The sequence below is a fragment of the Octopus bimaculoides genome, chromosome 22, assembly GCF_046866305.1.
Source record: "Octopus bimaculoides isolate indiv1 chromosome 22, ASM4686630v1, whole genome shotgun sequence".
Lineage (NCBI taxonomy): Eukaryota > Metazoa > Mollusca > Cephalopoda > Octopoda > Octopodidae > Octopus > Octopus bimaculoides.
This window is the reverse complement of record NC_142949.1, coordinates 10,378,299-10,405,233: the sequence shown is the minus strand read 5'-3', so window position 1 is coordinate 10,405,233 and position 26,935 is coordinate 10,378,299. Positions and strand designations below refer to the sequence as shown.

Here is a 26,935-nt window from a genome sequence, read left to right as displayed (position 1 = left end):
AAACTCATATCTTGTTACAGTCCCACCCATGCTAGTATGGAAGGTGGACGTTAAATGATGGTGATGATGATGATTACCAACTGTACTGCATTTGTGGTAAAGTACCCCAGAGTTGGAATAGTTCAGAGCTGTAATAGTAAGCGTTGCATTAGCTTACAGCACCGTATTCAACACTTAGTTGTTGATTTATGGTGAGAGGAAATGAACTCGGCACAATTGAATAAGATCATAATTGACTGACCCTCCTATCTTTTCTTTTACCCAAAGCCAGGAACTTTTCAGCAACCCCTCGTATACATATACACACAGATACACAAATACATATATACGAGGGTGTACTGAAAAGTTCCTGGCTTTAAGGGTGTCACGAAAGGCCTGGCTGGAGGCCCAACCTTCCGAGTTCTTTTACGGGGCTTAGAAAAACTGAAAGATCATTGCAATAAGTGTGTGAATCTGAGAGGGGATTATTTTGGATAAAATCATAATTAACTGATTCTCCTGTATTTTCTTTTACCCAAAGCCAGGAACTTTTCAGCGCTCCCTCATATATTTTCATCATTCGATGTGTGCATCGCAGCACAGCCTTTAAAGTTACTGACATTGCTGTTATTCATGCTAAAAGCTCTACTGTCATAGTATACCGGTCTACCCAGGCAGTGTTTCCACGGTTTCTTGTGTTCAGTTCAATCAAGGAAGTGAACAAATGGCTATGTAGAGCAATAACTTACTCAGAAACAGAAAATCAGTGGATCTGAGCTAAGGACACATCATCATCATCATCATCATCTATTTTCCATGCTTGCATGGGTTGGACAGTTTGATGGGAGCTGCCTGGGTTCCATGTCTGTTTTCTGTTAATCTCGATGGCTGGATGCCTTTCCTAATGTTAAGGAGGCCCTTCCTAACACATTCACATAAACAGTATAAAATTTGTCACTGGTTTTTGTCTTTTAGATCCTTGTAGGAAGTGTTAAAAGTATTGAAGACCATGGGTATATAATTGATATTGGTCTCAAAGATGTCTATGCATTCCTCAGTAAGGAAAACGCAAGCAAGTATAACGATGGTAAGAGAAACTTTGTGTTTTGCCTTTCTTATTCTCTGTTTGTGACCACTTTAGTTATATTGCATAAGTCTTAACCCTTTAGCATCCAGACTACTTTGTCAAATGTAATGTTTATCTATTCACATCATTTTGAATTAATCATGCATTATCTCATAGCTTCGAAATTTCAATGATGTGATTATATATTTTTTGAATGATATTGTAGGGTAAGTGTAAGAGGCCAGTTCTGGCTAGTTTAAATATAAAACAGATAGAATATTTGGGCCAGATATGGCCATTTAAATGCTGAAGGGTTACAGTTCTGTACTGCAAATAGCTGCAACTGCCACCGAGTCTGAACTACATGCAACAGTAATTTAAATTTTTGTTTAGGGGTTGAAAAACAAAATTTAGTCTCATCTTAAAAAGGACTTCCTGTTTATACCACAATGTTTGTATTAGCTTTTTATTCAGGCTTTTCTTCAATTTTCAAGCATCACAGTGGGATATCTCAAGTGGTGGGTTAAAATTCAGTGATATTTATTCCTTTCTACTCTAGGCACAAGACCCGAAATTTGGGGTGAGGGAGCCAGTCGATTAGATTGACCCTAGTATGCAACTGGTACTTAATTTATCGACCCCAAAAGAATGAAAGGTAAAGCCGACCTCAGCGGAATTTGAACTCAGAACATAAAGACCAACAAAATATCACTAGGCATTTCGCCCGGCGTGCTAACGTTTCTGCCAGCTCGCCACTTTAATTCAATGATATTATTAATGGGTTAATTAGTTAGAGACTTGGAGAAGATAATCAGGGAACTATTTCTGTGTCATCTTGAATGCATCATTGATTCAAGTGTTTCTAGCTGGGATTTATTTCTGGATTCAAAACTGATTCTGAGAGAAGTGACATAATCTCATAACTGATCACTACATTGATGTTTTCCTTAGTGATGCTGGCTCTGTAAAGCTTTTGAATTTAGAAGCAAAGCTCATTGAGCATTCACCTACAAAATATGTTCATCAACAGGGCAACATGGCATTCGTTACATCAAATGAGGAGACGAAGACATATTTTGCAATGCTTTTTCTGATGAGATCTGTGCAGCTTCTAAGTTAAAAAAAAAACTATGGAAGCACAAATTCAGCTCTGAAACATGAAATGAATGCCCAGGAATCAATATCTTGTAAATACCTCTATTCAAATTACCTGGGCAGGTGACAATGACATGACAGGTAACAATCAACAAAAAGTAAAAATCTCATAGCGTACACTTCCAATCGTTACACCTGATCACCAAGTTTCATCCAAATTCATGCATTGTTATATTTTTGTGATATTTAATCCTGGAATAACTGACTCAACCAATTATTGTTTACCTTTTTTATATCTATGTCCCCTTTTCTGATTTTTCTACAGGGAAACAAATCAAAATGGGTCAGCAGCTACAATGTTTAGTTGTCGATGTTACACGCATAAAAAGGAATGTGATACGATCTGTGACTCTCTCGGCTGATCCTTTTAAAATTGCAACTCAAATGGTACGTAATTAACCCCTATTTGATGCATACACACACTCACAGACTGAAAGAGCAATGGTGAGAGAAATGTGTGGTGTGAGGCTGTTTGATAAGAGGAGGACTGAGGACTTGATGGGGATGCTGGGGTCAGAGGAATCAGTGGAACGGCTGGCAAGGGCGAATGGAGTGTGGTGGTATGGGCATGTGTTGAGGAGGGATGAGGAGCATGTTCTGAAGAGGATGCTAGAGTTTGAGGTGAATGGACCGAGAAAGCAAGGTAGACTGAGGAAAGTGTGGAGGGGACAGGTGGAAGAGGAGATTGGGAGGGTTGGCTTGAGAAGGGAGGACACCCAGAACCAGGTGAGATGGCAGTTGCTATGGCATTGTGGTAGATCCAGCGATCCCTGTTAATGGGGACAAAACCTGAATTTAAAATGATGGATGGATGGATATATCATCATCATTTAATGTCTATTTTCCATGCTGGCATGGGTTGGATGGTTTGATAGGAACTGGCTAGGGTGGGAGCCATGTCAGGCTCCAATGTCTATTTTGGCATGGTTTCTACAGCTGGATGCCCTCCCTAATGCCAACCCCTTTACATTGTGTACTGGGGGCTTTTTACATGGCACTGTCACTGACACGGTCACCAAGTACCTTGCATGACATATGTATATATATAAACCATTATTCAATTGATTTTCATATTCTGGTTTTCATACCCTTGTTGGTAAACTGACTGAATAATATGCACAGAAGTAGAATTTCCTATTCTCTCCATGAATGCAATTCGTTGATTTGCAGTTGGATGCTTTTTCCTTCTGCTCACCATTTAACTTAAGACTAGACTAACCCCTCAGACGTAGGAAAACACCCCTAAATTAAAGATGCTTTCACTCAGCCGAAATAAAACCCAAGAAAACCAAATATGACATACATAAGAACGGTGTTAGTTCTTTCAAGAAACATAATATTCAAATAACTATTCAGATTTTATATTTCTTTCATATGGAGAAATTTACCCAACATAAATTAATACATTCTTCATATTTTTATGAATTTAGTCACCGACTTTGATAATTTGATAGCAACCCACCTGAAACCACTCCTAATTCTGTGATACAAACTTACTATTTTAAAGTGATCTAAATTAAAAACTTTTCTCAAAATTTCATGTTAATGTTTATGTTCCAAACACCAGTTTTATAATGACAAAATTATTTTACTAAATTCTCCACTATTTTCAAAATTAAACGATACAAAAGTAGCCTATTTGAACAGAAATACATCCAACAAACGCATTATACAGTTTTTGTCAACAAGTTTACACAACACAGCTTATTGCAGTGTTTCTCAACCTTTTTACCCTTGTGTAACCCTTAAAATAAATTACATGTCTCAAGGAACCTCTGCACACAAAAAATTATATACCATATCTTTCTCATATTTTTTTCATCATCGTAGTTCACATGGTAAATATTACATATATATGTGTATATATATATATATATATATATATATATATATATATATATATATATATATATAGTGTCTCCATAAATTACAGATATCACTAAATATATCCCCAATGGATGTTATATTTTCTTGATAACATAATAGGTTAGATAGGATGATATCTATATTACAATATTACAATAACCAATAATATGTTGTGCATGTATAGTAATATTACATCATGAAATTAGCATTAGCTTATCTCACTCTTTTTCACAGAACCCCGGTTGAGAAATGCTGGCTTATTGTATAATTTTTTTCCTTTCTTAACCAGATAAAAGACCCCTTGCCTCTACCGCTCTCATTTATCTGTCCAGGCCTGCAAGCTGAAGCCACTATTGTCAAAGTAAGTAACAACTATAGAAGTTGGTATGTATTTATGTGTTACCTGGACTGAGTTTTGAAACCGTGATCTTACAGTCACGAGTCCAACATTCTAACTACTTGGCCACATGCCTTCATATATATGTGTGTGTGTTTATGTATATATATGTAAAACAATGAGCACGAAAAGAAGACAGGAGGAACAAATTTTAATAATGCTGTATTAGTTCAATGTGTGTGTATCTTTCTTTCTTTACTTGTTTCAGTCTTTTGACTGTGGCCATGCTGGAGCACTGCCTTCAGTTGAGCAAATCGACCCCAAGACTTATTCTTTGTAAGCCTAGTACTTATTCTATCGGTCTCTTTTGCCGAACCACTAAGTTACGGGGACGTAAACACACCAGCATCAGTTGTCAAGCGATGTTGGGGGGGGGGGGTGACAAACACAGACACACAAACATATACACACACATACATATCTATACATATATTCGACGGGCTTCTTTCAGTTTCCGTCTACCAAATCCACTCACAAGGCTTTGGTCGGCCTGAGGCTATAGTAGAAGACACTTGCCCAAGGTGCCACGCAGTGGGACTGAACCTGGAACCATGTGGTTGGTAAGCATGCAACTTACCACACAGCCACTCCTGCGCCTATAAACTATATAAACTATTATTTGTTGTTTTCCTTTTATTGCTGCAAAATTCTCACCGTTTTTGTGATTTGTTCTCGTTATTCATTGTTTTGTCTGGCAATACAAGAAATTATTATTATTTCACCACCAAGGTCGACTTTGCCTTTTATCCTTTGGGGGGGTCAATAAATTAAGTATCAGTGAAACACTGGAGTCGATGTAATTCAATACTCCTTCCCCAAAAATTTCAGGCCTTTGCCTATAGTAGAAAGGATTATTATTATTATTATTATTATTATTATTATTATTACACACCAAGGTCAACTTTGCCTTTCATCCTTTCAGGGTCGATAAAATAAGTACCAGTTATGCACTGGGGTTGGTATAATCGACTAGCTCCCTCTCACAAAGTTTCAGGTTTTGTGCCTATAGTAGAAAGGATCATTATTATTATTATTATTATTCTAGCAGCACCAAATTGACAGAGTTGCTTGTGCATCAACCAAAATGTTTAGCGTCAGTTCTTCTAGTTTCTTTGTTTTATTGGGGGGGGGGGGGGGCATCTTTGCTCAGATTCTGCTGAGGTTGACTGTTATCCATTCTTTCAGGGTCAATAAATTAAGTACATTTGAACAATGGGGTTGATGTAATTAAATTCCCTTCCTTGAAAATGGCTGGCCTTGTTCCGAAATTTGAAGCCAGCAGTATTATTATTGTTAATGTGACATCACCTGTCTTTACATTCTGAGTTGAAATTCCGCCGAGGTCAATTTTGCCTTTCATCCTTTCAGGGGTCGATAAAATAAGTACCAGTTGCATACCACCCTCCCACCAAATTTCAGGCCTTGTGCCTATAGTAGAAAGGATTATTGTTAATCATCATCATCATCATCATCATCCAGTGTTTTAAATCCAGCTTTTGTCCCCATTAATGGGGGTGGCCGGATCTACCTCAATGCCATAGCAATCAAAGTAGGCAGGTGCAGCTCACCGCAACCTTTGAGCTGGGTGGTGCCCATTGTCCTTTGCTATCATGAGGCTTTTTTTGGAGCTGGATTTTCAACAGGGAGCATGCCCTTGCTTATCCCCCAACCTCAGTTCCTAGACATGAGTGGTCCCAAGACCAAAGCCTCTACCATGATTTTTAAGAAATGTGGTGGAAAACTAGCTCAGGAAGGCAGTGACCCTATTCCCTGAGACCCCTTTTGGAACACCCCTACTGAATGCAATATTTTTTTTTTTTTTTATCAACAGAAATAGTTGAGTACTATTCTAATCCATACATGTATCTTAACATATCTTTCTGTATCATAGGATGAAGGTTCTTACTTGGCAGCTAAATTCCTGACATACAACGCTGTGATACCAAAATGTTATTGCAATCCTGATGGAGAGGGACATGAAGCAAATTCACTGGTACAGTAATATTTTCTTTGGTCAAAATTCATTATTAACCTTTATCCTGCATGAGCCTAATATACTCAGTTCTGTGCACTTGAAGCATGGGAACCAAATTAACTTGTTCTTGATAGGAGAGTACTCTCCAGAATTCTCCACACTTCATGACATTGTGCATATATTTCATTTTTACTGGCCAATGGAAAAAGTTTGCAAGGACTGATTTGCATATGATTATCTGCATGTTATCACCATCCTCCATGATTTAACATCCATTTTCCATGCTGGCATGGGTTGGATGGTTTGACAGGAGCTGTCAAGCCAGAGAACTGCACCAGGCTCTCAATTGTCTGTTTTGGCATAGTTTCTACAGCTGGATGTCCTTTCTAACACCAGCCACTTTACAGAGTGTACTGGATGCTTTTTATGTGACACCAGCATTGGATCTTTTTTCTGTGGTGCTAGCATGGGTGCTTTTTACATGGCACCAGCACAGGTTCTTTTTATGTGGCACCAGTTTAGGTGCTTTTTACATGCAAAAACTTAATCAGTGCAGTGAGGGTTAATTATTAAAAAAAAAATTTCACCCATTTTACATATTTCTATTCTTTTATAATATTTTTTTATGTTTGTAGCAGAAACAATTTTTTTCCTTCTTGTAGAGAAGCATCTGATCTTCTGACTTCTTTCTATCTTCTTTATTGTTTATTTGAATGTAGTGTAAGCAATTGAGTTGTTGGCAACTGGATTATCAAGCCTGTCAGATTAACATTCAAAGAGTCAATAGTTTGTATCCTGTCCATGTAACTCAATCATGTTTTGGGGTTAAGACACTTAGTTCTTTGATAGATGCAGACTTATGTGAAAACACATCCAGCCATTCTGCTGTTTAAGTTCAAAGGACATGGGGAAATATTTACCTTACTTGGAAACAGACGAAGGTTGACAACAGGAAGAGCATTCGGCTATAAATAGTCTGCCTAAATGAATTTTTTTCATTTGATCCATGCCTGCATAGAAAAGTGGATGGCAGCAGCAATGAGGATGATCATCATCATCACAATTGAGTGGATTACTAACTTCACCAACATTATATTTCTATTATTTTTAATTAACAGAAAGTTGCAAAAATACTTTAGGTGCGAAATTCAACATTTGTAATTTTCTGCCAATTAAAAATAAAACAATTTTCCAAAAATGTATAATACTCACATATTGAGTTCTATGGCAATTTCCATCTGTCACAGCACTGTATTGCATCTGTGACGAAGTACCACAGAGTTGGAACAGTTTAGAACTGTGATAGTAAGTACAGTTCTATATTTAAGAGATGAAGAATTATGTACATTATTTACATTTGACAGATATTTGTCCTCATCTTGTTTGTTGTTAACACAACGCTTCAGCTGATATACCCACGGGCGTATGGTATAGTGGTTAAGGATATATCAGCCGAAACGTTGTGTTAACAACAAACAAGATGAGGACAGATATCCATCAAATGTAAATAATGTGTGATAGTAAGTGTTGCATAGCTTGCAACAGTGTAGTCAACACCTTGTTGTTCATTTATGGTGAGAAGAGATGGGCTCAGCAAAATCAATTTACCATAATATATTTTGTAAACAGTTTTTTTTTTTCTCATAATTGACAGGTCCGAGCCACTGTTCTTCAATACCATCCTGAAACAAAGGTTATTATTCTGACTCTGAGAATGATCTACAGCAGTGACATCTCTGAAATTTTCCCTGACATATTTATTGGTAAAATTATTAAAGGCGCTGTAAAGTACATCAGCTCAGAAAATGAGATATATCTTCTCCTTTCAAATGGACTTTGGGCGGTTGCATTTGTGAGTATACGGTTTTTTAATTTTTTTACAATGATAATATACATACTGTGGAGGCACAATGGCCCAGTGGTTAGGGCAGCGGACTCGCGGTCATAGGATCGCGGTTTCGATTCCCAGACCGGGCGTTGTGAGTGTTTATTGAGCGAAAACACCTAAAGCTCCACGAGGCTCCGGCAGGGGATGGTGGTGAACCCTGCTGTACTCTTTCACCCCAACTTTCTCTCACTCCTACTTCCTGTTTCTGTTGTGCCTGTAATTCAAAGGGTCAGCCTTGTCACACTGTGTCATGCTGAATATCCCCGAGAACTACGTTAAGGGTACACGTGTCTGTGGAGTGCTCAGCCACTGTCACGTTAATTTCACGAGCAGGCTGTTCCGTTGAGCGGATCAATTGGAACCCTCGTCGTCGTAAGCGACGGAGTGCCAACAATATACATATTTGAAACAAGCCTTCCCTCTCTCTCTCATGCTCTTACTTCTTGACATCTGGTATAAGCCACCTTCTTGGATATCCATCCACCTCACCGGGGTTTTGTGTTACAAGCTACTTGGCTACCTCACTAGTACCGGTGGCACAAAGAAGCACCCAGTACACTATAAAATAGTTGGCATTGTCCTGGGGTCGATTTGTTCAACTAAAAACGCTTCAAGGCAGTGCTGCAGCATGGCCACATTCAAATGACTGAAACAAGTAAAAGGTAAAAGATATAATAGATTCCCCCATTGGCTTCAACATATGAGGGTGTACCAACCAATATTTTTGTTGTTAGGGGGCGAGTTGGCAGAAATGTTAGCACGCCAAGCGAAATGCTTATCTGTAAAGTCGTCTGCTGTTCTGTTCTGAGTTCAAATTCCGCCGAGGTCGACTTCGCCTTTCATCTTTCAGGGTCGATTAAGTAAGTACCAGTTATGCACTGGGGTCAATGTAATCAACTTAATCCCTTTGTCTGTCCTTGTTTGTGCCCTGTATGCTTAGATCCCTGTGGACAATAAAGAAATAAATATCTTTGTTGTTAGATTACCCACACTGGTGATTTGTGATAAACAGTGCATGACCTTGCAGGTGGGGCCTAGTTAGAATTTTCTTCAGGTTCAGTAGCCCATCCCACTCAAAAGGTCCCTGAATAAGAGTTGTTTAAGGATGATGAATGAAGCACCCATGTTCCCAGAAGTGAATTATTCAAACCCCAAAATTCCCCTCAACACATGGCTATGGTGCTCCCCTACAACTACTTGTGGTCAGAGACACACATATCATCAGCTACTAAGAGACATGCTCAACTGGTCAAGCGACTATTGAGCAAATCTGGTATTGTTCATGTTAACACTTCATTATTATTTACAAATCAGAATTATTAATCCGCAACATTTTTTCCTTCTTCTCCTTCTTTTCCAGCCTCCAGATCACACAGCTCAAAAAAGATCTGCATTATTGAAAGCATACCCTGTTCACTCCAAACACCGGTTAGTGTTGTATTTTTTCCTGATATTTCATTTCTGTTTTTTCCTTTCATTGGCAGAACCATTAGAGCATCACACAAAATACCTTGTGATATTTGTTCCTGTTCTTCACATTCTCAGTTCCAATGCCACTGCGGTCAACTTTGTCTTTCATCTTTCTGGTTGGCTGTTGTCAGAATAGGTATCTGACCCATGTAAGCATTGGAAAAATTGGTGTTAAAACAGTTTTGGTGGTGGTGGCGGCGGTGGCAGTGCAATCAATTTAAACCCCTCCACCTAAAAAATGCTGGCCTTGTGCCAGAATTTGAAACCATTATTATTATTATTATCATCATCATCACCATCATCATCATCATCTAGCTAGCTAGCAGAATCATTAACATGCCAGGTGGAATGCTTATTGGCATTTCGTCTGTCTTTACGTTCTGAGTTCAAATTCCACTAAGGTCAATTTTGCCTTTCATCCTTTCAGGGTTGATAAAATAAATCCCAGTGTAACACTGGGGTTGATGTAATCGACTAGTCCTCTCCCACCAAATTTCAGGCCTTGTGCCTTAAGTAGAAAGGATTTTTTTAATTATTATTATTATTATTTAGGCAACGAGCCGGCAGAGTCGTTAGCATGCTGAGCGAAATGATTAGCGGCATTTCATCCATCTTTAGACTCTGAGTTCAAACTCCACCAGGATTAACTTTGCCTTTCATCGCTTTTTGGAATTGATAAATTAAGTACCAGTGAAACACTGGGGTCAATGTAATCGGCTTATCCCTTCACCCAAAATTTCAGGCCTTGTGCCTGTAATAGAAAGGATTATTATTATTAAATTAATAATGATATACATATGTATATAATTATATTATATGGTAGTTTTTTGAAGTTATCGGCACTTCAAGCTTGCTGGAAATAGGTCATTTTCGGCCTTAATCCCTTAATTTAATTATCTACATTGTATATTATTATTAATTTAATGTGTAAATTGCCTATAAATTTTTATAGCATGCTGACTACTGATAAAAATCATTAACGTGATTTTTATTGTTATATTCTGATATTATTATTATTATTATTGTTGAGGCAAGTGAAATCGAAGTCGAATTCAAGATCGAACCAAATTCGACGACTGGCACCCATGCTAACCTTCCTTCATTGGACACTAACCTCTGCCTGCGAAAACCTGTTGAGGCAAGTGAAATCGAAATTGAACCAAATTCGATGACTGGCACCCATTCCAGTGGATCACTAACAGCACCATCTGAGCAGGATCACTGCCAGAGCAGCTGTCTGGCTTCTGTGTGAGAGGCATGTAAAAAGCACCATTTGAGCGTGATCGTTACCAACGTTGCCTTACTGGCATTTGTGCTGGTGGCATGTGGACAAAACATTCAAGCGAGATTGCTGCCAGTGCCGCTGGAGTGACTCCTGTGCAGGTGGCACATAAAAAACACCATTTGAGTGTGGCTGTTGCCAGTACCGTCAGTGTTGATTGGCATGTCCCAGAGTACTGTTACATCATCTCTTCCGGTCACAGTTTCAGGTTTATACTGGTATCATCTTTCTGAAGTTGGAAGCTGGTAGTGTTTACATATCTTCCAATGGATATATTGCGCTACTTTATCGTGTCTATGAATATATTCGTTTTTTATTGTTATTATTATTATTATTTTTCTATTATCTTTTTCAGATGCTGTGTAATGAAATTGGTACCTCTTGAAAATTTAGTTGAAGTTTGTCTCAGCTGGTTGGTATTAAAACAAACACATGAATTTAACATCTAATTTTTTCTTACGTATTTGTATTGTCTTTTGAAATGTGCATATGTATTGAATTCAATTTTGATTTTAACATATTTTCTCCATTTTTATACTTGTCTACGGTATCTTTATACTTATAACGAATTTTTTCAATTATCATATATATATACATGTCTGTGTTCGGATTGTCCTTGCACGGGACCTATCCAGACTCCCGTCTTCGCCGTGAGCAGGGATTAATCTTCTCTCTTCACTCCTTTGCGCCACATGGGCTCAACTCTCTTCCCCTTTTCATCTAACCCTCCTTCTCTCTCCTCCTCTCTTCCTCTCTCACCTACTTCTTCCCACCCACCTCTCCTCTCTTGCTCTGGCACCTACTTCCTCTCTTCACTCCTACCTACCTTCTCCCTTCATCGTCACCCCCTGCCTCGTTACCCCACCCCCTACACATTCCAACCCCACCATCTCTACACATCCCATCCCTTAGACATCGCCCTTGCTTCCCCCACTCTCACACCACATCACACCACCCTGCACACACTAACACTGACCACTTCCCAGCACCCACACCAGCGCACACACTAGCACTGACCACTTCCCAGCAGCTACATCATCATCCATACACACCTACACACACACACATGTCAAGGTCACCAGCCCCCTTCTACACGCACATACATGCTCTCACATACACACGCACCTTCGTTTGGGGATCACCACGACTTTATTATCTCCCCTTCTTTCTAGCTCTCCTGTGTGACCCCTCTGTCCGGCATTCGCCATGATAAATCACTAGCCACTAAACCTTTTTCTATTTTCTCTCCCTGTTTATTTCTGTGTTCCTTTCTGTTGAAGAGCATAGGCTCAAAACATAAAGGATGTTCTCACTTCCTGAGCAATAAACTAATACATCTGTTTGTTGTTTACACACCCGTCTTCGTCTTTTGTTTTTTTGTAAATTCTCACTATATATATATATACATACACACGCAATATATCCATTGTATATATGATATATACAAATGTATCTTTTTTGACATAGGAAACCCAATAAAGCAAATTCAGAATCTTCATCTCTGAAAGACACTCTTCCAGCTGATGAGTCAAAGGTATGTGGAATTTACTTTATTCCCTCCCACTTTTAGTTTCTTTGAGTGGTTTGTGGCATGCATCTCACTCACACCACTTCTCACTGGCCTTCCTCCACACTTGACCCCCACCTCTTCTGTTAACTATAAAAATAAATATTGTGACTATCTTTAACCATTTCATTACCAACTCACCTGAAACTGCCTCTGGTTCTGTAGTACAAATGTCTTGTTTTCATAAGTTCTCCTTCATTGGACACGAAACTCAGCTTGCGAAGACTTATTAGAGCAAGCGAAAGTGAAATCGGGATGGCACCTGTGCCCTGCATCACCTTTCTGGCACTTGTGCCCGTGAAATGTGTAAGAACTTTCGAGCGAGATCGTTACCAGTGCCCCTGGACTGGCTCTTGTGCGGGTGGCATATAAAATACACCATTTTGAGCGTGGCGGTTGCCAGTACCGCCTGACTGGCCTTCGTGCGGGTGACACGTAAAAGCACCCACTACACTCTCTGAGTGGTTGGCGTTAGGAAGGGCATCCAGCTGTAGAAACTCTGCCAAATCAGATTGGAGCCTGGTGTAGCCATCTGGTTTCACCAGTCCTCCGTCAAATCGTCCAACCCATGCTAGCATAGAAAGTGGACGTTAAACGATGATGATGAATTAAGATCTTCCACCAAACCTTAGTCACAATTTATGTTCCTAACACTAGCTTAATGTTATTTAAAAGAAATGAAAGAAACACAGAGCATCTCAAAATAAATATGGTAACAAAAGGGTTAAGTAGCCTTTAGAGAGGGTGTATGTTCTTTGTCTCCCACCCCTTTTGTATTCTGCTCTTCTCCCTTTTTGATTTACCCTTTAGCATTCAAATTACTCTGTCAAATGTAATGCTTATTTATTCACTTTGCTTTGAATTAATTATGTACTTGTCTCATAGCTTTGCGATTTCATTGATGTGATTGTTTATTTTTAGAATGACATTGTAGGGTTGGTGTGAGAGGCCAGTTCTGATCAGTTTGGACATAGAACGTATAGAAATATTTGAGCTGGATATGGTCAATTTAAATGTTAAAGAGTTAAATAGCTCTTCCTTCTATCTAGCTTTGTATTATTGATTTTTGGTTCTTTGTCTTTGTAGTTCCAACTTCTCCCACCTTCATTCACCTCATACTCATGCCATCGCTCCTTCACTTCAGTCTGTTCATCATCTCCCACTTTGCAGCCAACATGACCACACCTCACTTTCTCATTCTCAGATGCAGAGCAAGAGCACACAGTATTACATCCTTATTGCTTTGCCACAAACTTATTGAGCTCTTCTAGAAACTCTTTTCTCAATAAATGCTGCCAATACAGACAGGTAGCTTGCTTAGAAGAAATTCTGCTAAGCATTTGCCCAACGGGCAAATGCTTAGCAGAATTTCTTCCAGTTTTTCACATTTTGGGTTCAAATCCTGCTATGGTCAACTTTGCCTTTCATCCTTCCAGGGTTGATAAAATAAAGTACCAGTCAAGTAATCGACTTGTCTCTTCTCAAAATTACTGGCCTTGAACTAGAATGGCATCCTGTTCAGGAGTATTTTAGTGATCTTGGCCACTTGTGTGCGCAGGAAGTATGCAGCCAGCCTTATAGATCTTTATGCGAGGAAAAAGTTAAACAAATCACAAGATTCCTCAGAATCTAAGTTTAACCCTAAATTCTTTAATAATGTATTGCTTCAACCCATGTTGTAAGTTCTGGTCTCTCATCATCATCATCATCGTTTAACGTCCGCTTTCCATGCTAGCATGGGTTGGACGATTTGACTGAGGACTGGTGAACCAGGTGGCTACACCAGGCTCCAATCTGATCTGGCAGAGTTTCTACAGCTGGATGCCCTTCTTAACACCAACCACTTCGAGAGTGTAGTGGGTGCTTTTACGTACCACCGGCACGAAGGCCAGTCAGGCGGTACTGGCAACGGCCACGCTCAAAATGGTGTATTTTATGTGCCACCCGCACAAGAGCCAGTCCAGGGGCACTGGCAACGATCTCACTCGAAGGTCCTTACACATGCCACAGGCACAAGTGCCAGAAAGGCGACGCTGGGCACAGGTGCCATCATGATATATCAGTTAAATAAATCCCAATAGTATAATAGTCAATCATGATCATCATCATTTAACATTCATTTTCCATGCTGACATGAGTCAGATGGGTTGTCTGGAGCTGGTAAGCCAGAGATCTGCACCAAGTTCCAGTCATCTGTTTTGGCTTGGTTTCTACTGCTGGATGCCCTTCCTAATGCCAATCACTATAGAGAGTGTATTGGGTGTGTTTTATGTGTCACCAGCACTGATACCTTTAATGCGGTGCCAGCACAGGTGCCTTTTGCCTGTCACCAACACAGGTGCCTTTTGCCTGTCACCAACACAGGTACCTTTTGCGTGCCACCGGCGCTGGCCACAACCATGATTTCAACTTTTCTTCTCAAGCACAGTAGATCACCAGAAGTCTCAGTCACTTACAGTAATAATTATATTGGTTTGTTACAGACAAAAGTACCAGAAATACAGAAAGAAGTCAAATCAAGAAAAAATGCTGACATTGCTAAGCAAGAAGTGGACTGCCATGTTATGTTGGCAAAGAATCTTTACTCTAGAGTACTGTTGTAGAATATCTCTTGTTGAGATATGCCCTTGTTGAAAATATATAGGGACACAGATTGTGTTGTATAGCCAGCTGGAGACGATGTTTCCTGGGGCTAAATAACAGTAACATTCATCCTAAACCAGGACTGCCACATCATGTTGGCAAATAAATTTTACTCTAGAGTACTGTTACTGAATGTTTCTCATTCAGAGATTTAGAAATAATAATCTTCTGTTCACTTGTATTATGATTACTTAAAATTATAATTACACTATCTCTTAAATAACTTTATTGCTTCATTTTTTTCTTTTTACGCCTAGACTCCCTTCTTGTCAATAGCTCTTGGCTATTTTTCAAGTGAAGGTTTTTTTCCTCTATTTCATCTGCCTTCAAGCATACTGAGCTCTTGGGATGCCTTATTAGCAGGGAATGACCACAGACACCACTGCCTTTTGCATCTTGTTTGTCATGGGTGCAGAATGTAAACATTCGTTCGCACACATACACACACACAAACAAACAAAAGATAGTAAAGGTGTTTACATTCTGTGTTGGCATTGGACCCATTCAGTCAGCACTTTCAATCAAAGACTTGTGGAATATAAAATTCTATTACCTGAAAAAATAGGTTGATGATTGGCGGCAAACAGAGAGTCTGACCCTAAAACTTTACCTTATAATCAATTCCCACTGAAGTCCTGCTAGCATGGAAAAACGGACATTAACCCTTTAGTATTCAGATTATTCTATCAAATCTAAGACTTATTTATTCATACTGTTTTTAGAATGACAGGGTTGGTGTGAGGGGCTGGATCTGGCCAGTTTTAACATAAAATGGGACCAGATATGACCGGTTCAAATGTTAAAGGGTTAAACAAATGATGACCCATGGTCTTTCATAGAGTTTCTATCTACCAGTTTCACTCACAAACCATTGGTTAGCTCAAGGTGCCATGCAGAGAGATAGAACTCAAGCCCTCTTGGTAGCAAATCCAACTCCATGTCGGCACAGTATTGCCTTCATCCTATCTATATTATTTAGTTTCAACCTACTTTCTAGAATTAGCCCTCTCCATTCTCCTCTATGGAACAGAAACGTAGCCCCTCTCAATGATCCTGGCAAAGAGGATCCATGGCTTTGATAGCAGATCCCTGAGAACCATTGAGAACGTCAGATGATACCATCACGTTTCCAACAAAGAACTGCATGCACACATCAGCCCGCAGCCTCCCACTTCATAACTGTCTGTCATGTGTTGGTACAGCCATGTCCTCCATCTCCCGTGAGATCATACTACCAGGGCTTTACTCTCATACGACACAGCAGTTGCAGACTGGAAGAAGCTTCGTAGCAGGCCCTGCACCAGATGTGATTAAGGCAAATCTCCAAAGGCTTGATGTCACCTTGGAGGATGCAGAGGGGCTGGCACGGGACCACCAGCAATGGAGAGCACTGGTGAACCCAGGACGACCCCAGCCCCATCAAGCAAGGGCATGAAGCAGCAGCAGCTACATTCTAGAGTTTTGATCCATCACGTTTCACTTAACAAAGTACCTGTGCTATACTATCCAATTCATCAATGTTACTTTTATTGGTTTGTTGCAGACAAAAATACCAGAAATAGAGGAGGAAGAAACATCTACAAAAAATGGTAATGTGGTTAGCCATGAAGTGGAAGAGGTGAGTGTTGGGGTTGAATGCTCTAAAATTCATGCAATATTCTTTGTATTAATGATAGCTCCTTGTTGACACTTTCCAATGCATTGTAGACTTCTAATTACAACAGGGTTTTCTGGGTCTGTGTTATATGATGATGCTACAGCAAAAAACTTAGATGATTTCACACACTGCAAACATGCATACATACATACATACATGCACACACATATACACACACACATTCATACATACATACAAAAATTATGTCCTTGCTCAAAGTAAGATATCATAAATGTTATCTTTACTACTACCATCACCACCACCACTACTACTACTGGTTTTGATCTGTTGCAGGCTGAAGAATCAAGAAGCGAAATAACGAAATTGGTAAAGACATCAAAAGTGGCAAATCTAGACAGAATTGGAAAGGTGAGTTTCAGTGTTTTGTACAGCTGTAGAACATCATCATCATCATCATTTAACGTCCGCTTTCCATGCTAGCATGGGTTGGACGACTTGACTGAGGACTGGTGAAACCGGATGGCAACACCAGGCTCCAATCTAAGTTTGGCAGAGTTTCTACAGCTGCTCTGCCTTAATAAATTCTGTCCGACCCTTTCAAGTATGGAAAGGTGGATTTTAAATGATGATGATGGCGATGATGCTGAGACTCCTTTACTGAAGAAGTTTACATAGAGGGGTTTTTTTGTACGTAAATTTGAGTTTTTAGTACTTTTCGGCTGGTCTCCACATATTAGGGTCCTAATTTGTGACAGCACTATCGTGTATAAAGCCAATAACTCTTTTTTACTGCCTTCTTTATAACTGCTGACAACAGCAGGGTGTGTATATATAACTTTGTATACATATTTTCACTAGAATCCGAAATCCTTGGAAAAATAAAACATAGAATATCATGTATGCTGGATGAAGATGTTTGCTTCCCAATCATGTGGTTTCAGGTTCAAATGCATTGTACAACAAGACAAACACATACACACACACACATTTATATATATATATATATACACACACAATGGGCTTCTTTCAGTTTCCATCTACCAAGTCCACTCACAAGGCTTTGGTTGGTCTGAGGTTATAGTAGAAGACACTTGCTCAAGTTGCCATGCAGTGGGACTGAACCCGGAACCATGTGGTTGGGAGGCAAGCTTCTTACCACAGCCATGCCTACCCATGCTAACATGGAAAATGGACGTTAATGGATGACCATGATGATGATACATGTGTATATAAAGCAGGTGGGGGAGACAATCATATCACAAACATACACATGTCCCCATGACTTAGTGGTTGGGCAAACAAGACCAGTGCATCAACAACTGGGGTCAATTCATTTGACTAAAGCCATCAAGATGGTGCCCCAGCATGGCTACAGTTTTATGGCTGAAACAAGTGATAGATACAAAAGATATATTCACAGAGTCAAAAAATAAGTAAAGTTACCTTCCGGAGTCATGCTGACTCATAAGGGCCACTTTCCTGGTTTCCATGGCGTATATATTCCCCACCTGGATGGGACGCTGGTCCTTCGCAGCGTTACTCATTTTTGCCAGCTGAGTGGACTGGAGCAATGTGAAATGAAGTGTTTTACTCAAGGACACAATGCATTGCCCGGTCTGGGGATCGAAACCACAATCTTACGATCATCAGTTCAACACCCAACGCCCTATTCACAGAGTAGAATAAAACAAACCAATATTCTTGTTTTATTTATGTATATATTGTTTTTTTTTTCTTTCGACAGCTATCTCATGGCACTATACTCAAGAAATTGGAAAACAGCTTCAAAGTGCTTTTGGCGTCATCAGGGAAATTCGCTGTGCTACCCAAGATGCATCTGTCTGATTTCCAAAACCATTGTGATATGTTATGGGATATCTACAGTGAAGGGAACATGATGCGGGTTGTCAACTTTAAAAACCTTAACAAAGCCACTGTATCCTTTTTTGTTTTTCTTTTTTTTTTTGTTTTTGAAACTAGTCACAAACCCTCACCTTTTTCCAAGCAATGAAATATTTTCTTGTGGCTAGACTTTTTTCCATGAAAGACCAGGAATGAACAACATCGCTTGTATAACAGTGATGCTTGTTTACAACCATCACATGATTTCACAACAAGGGTACACACACATATATACATACACACATTATACAGATACATATATGAGTTTCCTTTCAGATTAATTTCAAAAATATAGAATTCCTTAACCGTTTCTTAAGATATGTAGCAGTAAGCTTAGTCTGCGACTAACAGCTAAAAAGGGAAACTTTGTACAATCATTCAATAATATTCACGTAAGTTACTTTTTCTGTTTTGTTTTTTTTAAAATTTTTTTCTTGTTTCAGTTGTTTCATTGTGGTCATGCTGGGGCAATGCCTCAAGGGATTTTAAGTCAAATGGGTCGACCCCAGTACTAATCTTTAAGTCTGGTATTTATTCTATTGGTCACAAACACACCAACACCGGTTGTCATGTGGTGATGGGAGACCAACAGATACATACACAGATACACGGGCATATGGCGTAGTGGTTAAAAGCGCGGGCTACTAACCCCAAGGTTCCGAGTTCGATTCACGGCAGCGACCTGATTAATAATAGTAATAATAATAATAATATAATAATAATAGTAACATCGATAGGAATGAGAACCCAGGTTCGAAATTTCCCCAAGACACCTGACGAAAGCTGGAGGGTATATCAGTTGTTTAATAATAATAATAATAATTTTAATAATGAACTTATTGTGTACAGTGCTCAGGTGCACTACAACTCATAAGAAAAAGTAACCAAAACTGCATGAACAGTACATAGAATACACACAGGAAGTGAACAATGACTAAATTTTAAAAATAAAAAAGATGGGGTGATAGGTGAATTTCAGGAAATATGGAAGTTTTGAAGGGTGTAGTGTCTTGACAGCTAACTACTGATGTGGGTAGTTTATTCCATGCTTCAGCAATTCTGGGTGTGAAAAAAATTTTTGTCTGTATTGAGTTTACATTGTATATTTTATTACAGGTTGGTCAGAATTTGATTGGAATTGTTAAAACGGTTGTTGATTATGGTGTATTTGTTGAATTTCCTGGAGGTCTTCTCAGTTTGGCAGTCACTAAGGTAAGGCGACATCAATAATCACCATTTTACAGCTGCTTTTAATAGCTTTGTATGTATGAGTGTGTGTGTGTGTGTGTGTGGATAATTTGGTCGTTAAGGGGAACAGTTGAAAAACTTTGCTTTCCAGCAGTGTTTAAACGTAGGTTAATTTTCACTAAATTATGCCCACAGCAATGTGGCAGAATGGCAGAACATTTATCAGCTTCGTGCCAGATTGGATTCCTTCCTATCACTAACCATTCTCAGTTTTCAGATTTGTTAATAATGTATATAAACATACGAGGGGGTGCTGGAAAGTTCCTGGCTTTATGGGTATTGCAAAAGGCTTGGTTGGAGGCCCAACCTTCCAAATTCTTTTACAGGGCTTAGAAAATTGTGGTGGACTGCTGCAATAAGTATATGAACCTGAGAGGGGAATATGTTGGATAGAATCATAATTAACTGATCCTGTATTTTCTTTTACCCAAAGCCAGGAACTTTTCAGCACCCCCTTGTATGTACCTTTCTTTATGCACCCTTATATATAGCACCAACCATTTTACAGAGTACCCTGGGTGGTTATTACATGGCATTGGCATAGGGAGTGAGGGGCATGGCCGTAAAGGACATGCCTGTATGTATGGATAACCATGATTTTACTTAGCTTACATCAATATTCTCTTACTTGTTTCAGTCATTTTGACTAAGGCCATGCTGGAGCACCGCCTTTTAGTCGAACATATTGACCTCTGGACTTAATCTTTGTAAGCCTGGTACTTATTCTATCGGTGTCTTCTGCCGAACCACTAAATTACAGGGACGTAAACACACCAACATTGGTTGTCAATTGATGGGGTGGGGGACAAACACAGACACAGAAACACACACATACGTATATACATATATATGCCACAGGTTTCTTTCAGTTTCCATCTACCAAATCCACTCACAAGGCTTTGGTCAGCTCAAGGCTATAGTAGACAACACTTACACAAGGTGCTGCACAGTGGGACTGAACCCGGAACCATGTGGCTGGTATTACTTGCAGCTTTTCTTGAACAGTTTCATTTCATGTCTAAAATCTTTTTTCTTTGGGTTGAATCAAATAAATGGAGTTTTTGAATCCATTTTCAGGATATAACAGCAGATCCAGACATAAATCTACACAAATATTTTAAAGAAGGCATGACCGTTTCCACTCATGTGTGTGGAATTAATCAGAAAAAGCGACAATTCAGAGTTAGCTTGAAACTCAGAAAAACTGACATTGACTCGGATTTTCAGCTAACTTACTTTCGCAATTACTTTAAGGATAAAAATATCATTATAGACCATCTAAAATCTAGGAAAGGTAAGTGTAGATTTGGAGTTTTTTTTTTGTTTCTCTAGTTTGTATTTTATTAATTGATTGTGGTCTTCCATAAGAATGTTAATCTGAGAATTATATGACTCCCTAAGAGCCAATTTGTGACCCCCGCTCACTTTCTCTCTTTCTCCCCTATATATATATATATATATATATATATATATATATTTATATATATATAGATATATATATATATATATATATATATATATAGATATGATAGTGAAGGCACATGGCTCAGTGGTTAGAGCATCGGGCTTACGATCGTGAGGTTGTGAGTTCAGAACCCAGACCGGGCTGCGTGTTGTGTTCTTGAGCAAGACATTTTATTTCACGTTGCTCCAGTTCACTCAGCTGTAGAAATGAGTTGCGAGGTCACCGGTGCTAAGCTGTATCGGCCTTTGCCCTTCCCTTGGGTAACATCCATGGTGTGCAGAGGGGGGGCGTATGCATGGGTGACTGCTGGTCTTCCATAAACAACCTTGCTTGGACTTGTGCCTGGGAGGGTAACTTTCTAGGTGCAATCCCACGGTCAGTCATGACCAAAGGGGGTCTCAGTATATATATGATGGACTCAACCATCATTAGATGACATGAGGGTTCGACAATTTCTTACCAAATAACCACACACAGATGATTTGTTTAGAGTGATCAAATGTTTGTGTAGAAATAAGCTTAATCCCTCCATCAGATCGACATTACCTGTACAGGTGTAACAAGTGCCACGTGTCAGATGTCAAAATGATTGCAGAGGAACATGAAATGAAGTACTTTGCTCAAGAACACAACGCAAGGCCTGGTCTGGGAATCGAACCCACAATCCTGCAACACCTTAACCACTAACCACTATATGTATGGGAGAATGTATGAAAAAAAAGACAACAGACGAGGACAGGTGGTGTAAACAACAAAAGGATGTATTAGTTTGATGCTCGGGGATACAGAAAGTCTTTAACGTTTCGAGCTACGCTCTTCAACAGAAAGAATACAGAGAAAAACACAGAGAAAAAAATAGGTAAAATAAACATCGAAGATGCTTTACCTCATGCAGAAAGTGCAGGAGCTACTCAGAGGTTGTGCAAACTCTTCTCAATTCATTGTAATGCTGGAAACCCTTCTGTACTGTCGGCAGATATCTCAGAGTCACAAGCATTTTATCCCTTAACCTGTATGCTTTGTCTGAGCCGGGCAGTGAGGACTAAACTAGCATTCGGCTATTGTGGGATTCCATTTGTGGTCTCTTGTCAACCGTTGCCGCCTTGAGCTTGTTTCAGCTGCCATGCCTATCTCTTTGATGGCATTCTTCAGTTATTTGGGTTCCAGACCTATCTTCTGCAGGAAGCCTCATATCTTCTGCCCACTAAGCTCCATGTCTGACTTGTGTTAAATTTCATGCGATTAGATTAATGGTACATGTCATATACTAGACCTGCCTAACCTGTGTCAGCACGTAAAAGCAGATAGCGAATTCATGATGATGGTGCTAATAACATCTAATTTTTCTCTTATTTCTACCTAGATTGTCCTTGGTTGTTTGAAGATTTACACACTGGGGATTTGTGCCATGTAACTGTTACCGAAGTGGTTAAAGAAGGTGTGCACTGTACATTGGAGTCAGGCACTAAAGGTTTCATTGCCACGCACCATAGAAAAGGTAAGTTTAAGCCATATTTTTTTACAGAAGTATTACTGGTATTCTTTGTTTCATAAATGTTAGACTGCATGGTATTTAGTCTTTTACATTTTACATCAGATAGGGATTTCAGTGACAAATGACCGAGACCTTTGGCAATTTGCCATGCTTGAGTAGAAGACCCCATCAGGCCAAGTGAAATTATAGTCGTGGCAGATGCTGGTGTCATGCAACTAGCACCTGCGCCAGTGGCATGTAATAGCACCCATTACACTGTCAGAGTGGTTAGCATTAGGAAGGGCATCCAGTTGTATAAACCATTCCAAATTAGACAAGTCTGGTGCAGTCCCTCAACTTACCAGCCCTGGTTAAACCATCTAACCCACGGACAATGGACATTAGGTGATGATGATCATGATGGTGTATATACATAAGTTTACTTGTCCCTCTATTTATTCAGCCAGCAATTTGTTTGCAAGTTTATTCATGAATCTGGCTATCTACTTGGATGTCTATCCATCTAGCCTGCCTATCTATAATTGCTCATCTGAATTATTGTGTGTCCATTTTAAGTTTGTCTGTCTCAGATAGATTTCATTCTCATCAAGAAACATTATATTCAGCTGATTACAAATGCCAAGTGTTTGCTCAATGAAGAACATACCTCTCAACATAATTTAGTAAATTAGCAACCTCAGGAAATGAGCTTTATTATTTCAGAAACAGTATACAACCCATAGGCACAGGAGTGGCTGTGTGGTAAGTAGCTTGCTTACCAACCACATGGTTCCGGGTTCATTCCCACTGCGTGGCACCTTGGGCAAGTGTCTTCTACTATAGCCTCGGGCCGACCAAAGCCTTGTGAGTAGATTTGGTAGACGGAAACAGAAAGAAGCCCATCGTATATATATATGTGTGTGTGTGTCTGTGTTTGTCCCCCCCAACATCGCTTGACAACCGATGCTGGTGTGTTTACGTCACCGTAACTTAGCGGTTCGGCAAAAGTAACCGATAGAATAAGTACTAGGCTTCCAAAGAATAAGCCCTGGCGCTCCCTGACGACTAGATTAAGGATACACGTGTCTGTGGACTACTCAGCCACTTGCACATTAATCTCATGAGCAGGCTGTTCTGATGATGGGATCAGCTGGAACCTTCATTGTTGTAACCAACGATGTAGATTCTTTACGAAACAGTTTCCTTATGGTTTTTGTTTTCTTGTAGGTCTCACTGTTAAAAAAGATATGACAGTTGCAGCTGTTATATTAGATATGGATCTCTTGCAAGGAATTGTCCAGCTGGCTGCATCTCCTGTAGTTGTCAAACAGGTGATGAAAATGAAGAAGAAACCAGAAGAGGTGCAGTAAATGACTTTCTTTTTATATGTGTTGTTTTTTTATTGTTGTCAGTATTTTTGTTATTATTATTATTATTATTATTATTATTATTATTATTATTATGGTGGTGAGCTGGCAGAATTGTTAGCATCGCGGGCAAAATGCTTAGCAGCATTTCATCTGTCTTTATGTTCTGAGTTCAAATTCTGCTGAGGTCGACTTTGCCTTTCATCTTTTTAGGGTCAATAAATTAAGTACCAGTAAAACACTGGGGTCAATATAATCAATGAGTTCCGCACAAGAAAAAAAAATTCAGGCCTTGTGACTTTGGTAGAACGGATTATTATTATTATGTAATTATGATAACTGATAATTCTTTATGGCTGTGTGGTTAAGAAGTTCACATTGCAGCCACACGGTTTCAGGTTCAGTCCCACTGTGTGACACTCTGGGCAAATATCTTCTAGTACAGCCCCAGGCTCACCAATTCACTTCACAGAAGCCATATGCAAGCCCATCATGTATGTGTGTCTGTGTGTGTGTATATATATATATATATATATATATATATGTGTGTGTGTGCCTTCTCTACCACTTGACAACCAGTGTTGGTTTGTTCACATCCCTTTAACTTAACGATTTGGCAAAAAGAGACTGATAGAATAAGTACAAGACTTAAAAATGATAAGTACTTGAGTTGATTTCTTTGACTAAACACTTGAAGGTGGTACCCCAGCATGGGCACAGTCAAATAACTGAAACAAGTGAAAGATAAAAGATAGAAAGATGTATGTGTGTGAGAATGTGTTTGTTTCTTTGTCTTAACATCACATTCCAGTATTCAATTCTGTTATTCTACAAAACCAGGTAATGTGGTGGAGGTCTTAAAACTAATTCTTTTAATTTAGTTTCGAACATTAATATTTGAAATTGTTTATTTTTAGATTCCAAAGAATAAAAAACTCAAGTCACTTGTGCTGCTGGTTCGAAAGGAGTTTGTTATAGTTTTGTTAAAGATGAAAGGAAAGGCAAAATTAGCTTACCTTTCTCCGAAAATGGTAATATATATTTATTTAATTTTCATTCAAATTAATGTTTGTTTTACCATTTGCAAAAAAAAAAAAAGAAGAAATAATTGGTAAAAACTGAATAATTTAGGTACTCGGTCCATTCTGCGAGATGATTGATGTTAGAAAGGGCATCCAGCTGTAAAAACCATGTCCGAAACAGACACAGTAGCCAGGTGTAGTCTTCTACTGGCCAGCTCCTGTCAAACCGTCCAACCCATGCCAGCATAGAAAGCAGACATTAAATGATGATGGTGGTGGTGGTGGCAGCATAGTTAACCCTTTTGCTGCCAACTTTCTGAGATCACTCCTGCTTTTGTGATACAATTTCCATGTTTGAAAGTGATCTAAATTAAAACCAGCCATCAAAACGTTAATTTATGTTCCAAACTAATAATTAAACTGGACATATCAAGCTAAAATATTCTAATGGTGTCTCACACGTACCATACAATATTATTCTAAAAATAAACAATCATGTCATTGAAATCTCAAAGTTATAAAGTAATGCATGACTAATTCAAAACAATGTGAATAAACAAGTATGACATTTGACAAAGTAATCTGAACACTAAAGGGTTAAGACTGACAAACCAATATCAATAAATTCTTTCTTATTTCCAAAATTAATTGAAACAAAAGCAGTGGATTTCAACTGAAATATGGTAAGAAAAGGGTTTAGAAGTTCACTTCAGAATCACATGATTTCAGGTTCAATCTATCATGTATCTTCTACTAGAACACTGAGCTGACCAATGTCATGTGAGCAAATTCGGTAGACAGAAACTGTGAGGAATCCTGTTGTGCATTCCGGAGGTTTTGAGACTTTTTTTTTTTTTTTTAGGAGTGGCAGTTATAAGTGTCTTAGATTATTGTAAATTTAGTATGTCAGAAGTCAGCTTATTAGATGTATAGTAATGTACTATACATCTAATAAGCTGACTTGCCAACTGTGACAAGAGTCCTTGGACATGTTAACTTTGGAGATTAAAATTTTATGCTTCTTTGAAATAAATAAATGTCTCTCCTGGAAAAGTCCCAAAACTTCTGGAATGCACCTTGTATACATATATATATATATATATATATATATATATATATATATATATATATATACATATGTGTCTCTGTGTGTGTATATGAATATTGATATCTTACAGCTTTGCTTATCATTGCTGATGATGATGATGACAACTGCTATTATTATTATTATTATTATTATTATCATTATCATTATCATTATCATCATAATAAAAGGTGGCAAGCTGAAAGAATCGTTGGCACACCGGGCAAATGCTTAGCAGCATTTCATCCATCTTTATGGTCTGAGGCACTGGGGTCGAGATCATCATCATCATCATCATCGTTTAACGTCCGCTTTCCATGCTAGCATGGGTTGGACAATTTAACTGAGGATTGGCAAGCCAGGAGGCTGCACAAGGCTCCAATCTGATCTGGCAAAGTTTCTACAGCTGGATGCCCTTCCTAACGCCAGTAATCAACAAATCCCCTCCCCCACAAATTGTGGTAAAA

General features: G+C 39.0%; 1 protein-coding gene across 3 annotated transcripts in view; it reads left to right on the top strand.

Moving 5' to 3' along the window:
• The window catches only part of LOC106872096 (protein RRP5 homolog), a 72,124-nt gene that overhangs the window by 5,022 nt on the left and 40,167 nt on the right, over window positions 1-26,935 (top strand). For all 3 annotated transcript variants that reach the window (XM_089339700.1, XM_089339701.1, XM_089339699.1), the window contains exons 4-20: window positions 955-1,066; window positions 2,466-2,587; window positions 4,356-4,427; window positions 6,355-6,456; window positions 8,093-8,290; window positions 9,687-9,754; window positions 11,434-11,490; window positions 12,546-12,612; window positions 16,832-16,906; window positions 17,240-17,314; window positions 18,651-18,842; window positions 19,126-19,200; window positions 19,925-20,020; window positions 21,134-21,350; window positions 22,885-23,019; window positions 24,223-24,356; window positions 25,280-25,393. In XM_089339700.1, coding sequence (XP_089195826.1) covers window positions 955-1,066; window positions 2,466-2,587; window positions 4,356-4,427; window positions 6,355-6,456; window positions 8,093-8,290; window positions 9,687-9,754; window positions 11,434-11,490; window positions 12,546-12,612; window positions 16,832-16,906; window positions 17,240-17,314; window positions 18,651-18,842; window positions 19,126-19,200; window positions 19,925-20,020; window positions 21,134-21,350; window positions 22,885-23,019; window positions 24,223-24,356; window positions 25,280-25,393 — 1,911 coding nt within the window. The remainder of the gene's footprint in view (window positions 1-954; window positions 1,067-2,465; window positions 2,588-4,355; window positions 4,428-6,354; window positions 6,457-8,092; window positions 8,291-9,686; window positions 9,755-11,433; window positions 11,491-12,545; window positions 12,613-16,831; window positions 16,907-17,239; window positions 17,315-18,650; window positions 18,843-19,125; window positions 19,201-19,924; window positions 20,021-21,133; window positions 21,351-22,884; window positions 23,020-24,222; window positions 24,357-25,279; window positions 25,394-26,935) is intronic.